This window comes from Nicotiana tabacum, chromosome 22 (assembly GCF_000715075.1).
Source record: "Nicotiana tabacum cultivar K326 chromosome 22, ASM71507v2, whole genome shotgun sequence".
Lineage (NCBI taxonomy): Eukaryota > Viridiplantae > Streptophyta > Magnoliopsida > Solanales > Solanaceae > Nicotiana > Nicotiana tabacum.
In genome coordinates this window covers 20,327,019-20,329,532 of record NC_134101.1, presented here as the reverse complement: position 1 = coordinate 20,329,532, position 2,514 = coordinate 20,327,019, and the positions used below count along the sequence as shown (strand labels likewise).

Genomic DNA, 2,514 nt, shown 5'->3' with positions numbered 1-2,514 from the left:
CAATACATAACACACTACTGCATTTTTCCAGTAATTTATCTTCGAACTAATGTCCTCTGTTTCAATTTCACATATTATGGAATATCCTAGCTTCTTTGGCGAGATATAATCCATCTTAAAACCTGCATTTGAGATTTTTCGTATGTCGAAATTGTCCCAAATTGAGCTTTTCTTCTCAATTTCTCCATTTCTTCGACTTCATCAGCCCAGGATAGTTTTCGGCTATTACTTGCCAGGCTACTCATTGAAGTAGAGGTAGATGTTGCTCTGCCTGAGAAGATATGGTTTAGAAATAAAAAATGGAACTTAATAGAACATAAACTAATGTATGACTGGAAGCCTACACTTTGTAAGTTCTGCAGTAAATATGGGCATGCTGAAGATGAGTGTAGGAAAAAGAAAGCTCCACAAAAGTCACGTAAGGATGAGAAATAGACAACTGAAGAACCTAAAAAGAGGGATAAACAACAACAAGAAGGAGCAGGTAGTCAACAGAGAATGATATTACAACAATCTAAAGAGAATGAAGGCACATACAATAAAATAGATGGAAGATTAAAGGGGAAGACTATAGAAGTGTGGGTTACACCACAACATACAAATAGACAACAATCAAGTGTAGTGTAACAGATCAGGAATTCTAACAGTTTCCAGGCCCTTGATGATACAGGTCCAAGTATGCAAGCAAGTAAACTTGATGTGGTAAAAGATAGTGATCCTAACATTCCCTCTTCTGGGAATGGATAGCCTACTAATTAGGAATGTTAGGGGCTGAATGGCCCTAATAAGCAAAAGGAGGTGAAACTCCTTTGCTGTAGATAGGAAGCTGGTCTAATTGGTCTTTTGGAAACTAAGATCAAAGCCAGAAAAATTAAAAAGATTGCTAAAAATATGTTCAGTGGCTGGGAGTTGCATACTAATTTAGAGATGCATGATAATGGAAGGATTTGGCTAAAATAGAGAGCAGATTATTTCAAAGTCACACTAAGAAGTATGAATGCTCAAGCTATTACTTGTAAGGCGTATGACATCACACAACAAAGGACCTTTCTCCCCACTACTATCTATGCTTACAACATCAGGGAGGATAGGAAGGAGTTATAGGAGTATTTAAAGACATGGAGTGTAGGGTATAAGCTACCATGGATTATAGCTGGTGATTTTAACTCAGTACTAAGGAATGGTGATAGATTAGGTGGTAGCCCAATCACCTTAAGTGAAGTGTATGACTTCCAAGAGTACATAGACATGGTTGAGCTGATTGAACTACCAAAAAGAAGCAACATATATACATAAAATGACAGACAAGGAGATAACAAGATTTATTCAAAAATAGATTGGGTCTTTATTAATAGAGAATGGCTAGACCACATGCCCGCATACACAGCCATATTCCTGCCGGAGGGGATTAGTGACCATTGCCCATTGAGCTTAAAACTGTCAAATGCGATGAACATCAGAAGGAAACCATTTCAGTATTGTAACTCATGGTCTCAGCATCCCGAATTTCTAAATATTGTAAATGAAGTGTCGCAAGAACAAACGGAGGGATGTAGAATGTTTCAGATTGTCAAGAAATTAAAAGGCCTTAAGCTGAAACTGAAAATGCTTAAGAAGTACCAACACAGCAGCATTATAAAGGAAGTAAATAATGACAGAGAAGCTTTAGAAAATGCACAAAAAGATCTGCAAGGGAGGCCAGGAGATCCAAACCTGCAATCAATTGAGAAGGAAAAGTGGCAGAAATTCAGGAGGTCTTCTTATATGGCTGAAATAATTTTGCAACAAAGAAGTAAAGCAACATTGTTTGGGCTAGGTGATGATAATACAAGATGCTTCTACTATGTTATCAAGCATAAGAGATTGGAGCAAGCAACTACTCAACTGATGGACAAGTAAGAAGTATTACAAACTGATTCTAAAGCTATAGCAACAATTTTGGTGGATCTCTATATGGATCTACTAGGGACAAAAGGAGATCATAGGATCAGAGCCCTTAGAAGCTTTCTCCACAATGTTTACAGATTAATAGTGGCACAACAGTTGGAATTGGTGAAGCCTTTCGGTAGGAAGGAAGTTAAGCATGCTTTGTTTAGTATAAGGAGCAACAAAAGTCCAGGTCCAGATGGTTACAGTAGTGACTTCTTCAAAACTGCATGAAGTATTGTAGGAGATGATATTACATTGGCAATCTTAGAATTCTTTGACAATGGGGAGCTGCTTAAGTAATTGAATGCTACAATGATCACACTAATTCATAAAGTTGAAGTGCCACGAAAAGTTATCCAATTTGGACCCATAGCATGTTGTAATGTCCTATACAAGTGTATTTGCAAGCTGATATGCATAAGGTTGAGGAAAGCAATTACTCCTCTAGTTGCTATAAATCAAGCAACATTTGTGGAAGGGATATCACTAGTGCACAATGTTCTCATATGTCATGATCTGCTCAGACACTACAATAGGAAGACTATACCTAGATGTTTGATGAAGATTGATATTAGAAAGGTATAT

The 2,514-nt window shown here is 37.3% G+C and overlaps 1 protein-coding gene across 1 annotated transcript; it reads left to right on the top strand.

Annotated features, from left to right (window-relative positions):
- Positions 1–1,371: 1,371 nt before the first annotated feature.
- On the top strand, positions 1,372–2,160 carry LOC142175736 (uncharacterized). Its single transcript, XM_075242719.1, has 2 exons — positions 1,372–1,895; positions 2,025–2,160. Exons 1-2 carry the CDS (start codon positions 1,372–1,374, stop codon positions 2,158–2,160), a joined length of 660 nt encoding a protein of 219 aa, XP_075098820.1.
- The last annotated feature ends 354 nt before the right edge of the window (positions 2,161–2,514 follow it).

Bases quoted from the DNA above. Each gene is read 5' to 3' on its own strand.
- LOC142175736 (XM_075242719.1), top strand. From the start codon at position 1,372: ATGCCCGCATACACAGCCATATTCCTGCCGGAGGGGATTAGTGACCAT. The intron at 1,896-2,024 runs GTAAGAAGTATT...CAATGTTTACAG, and splicing joins ACTACTCAACTGATGGACAA to ATTAATAGTGGCACAACAGT.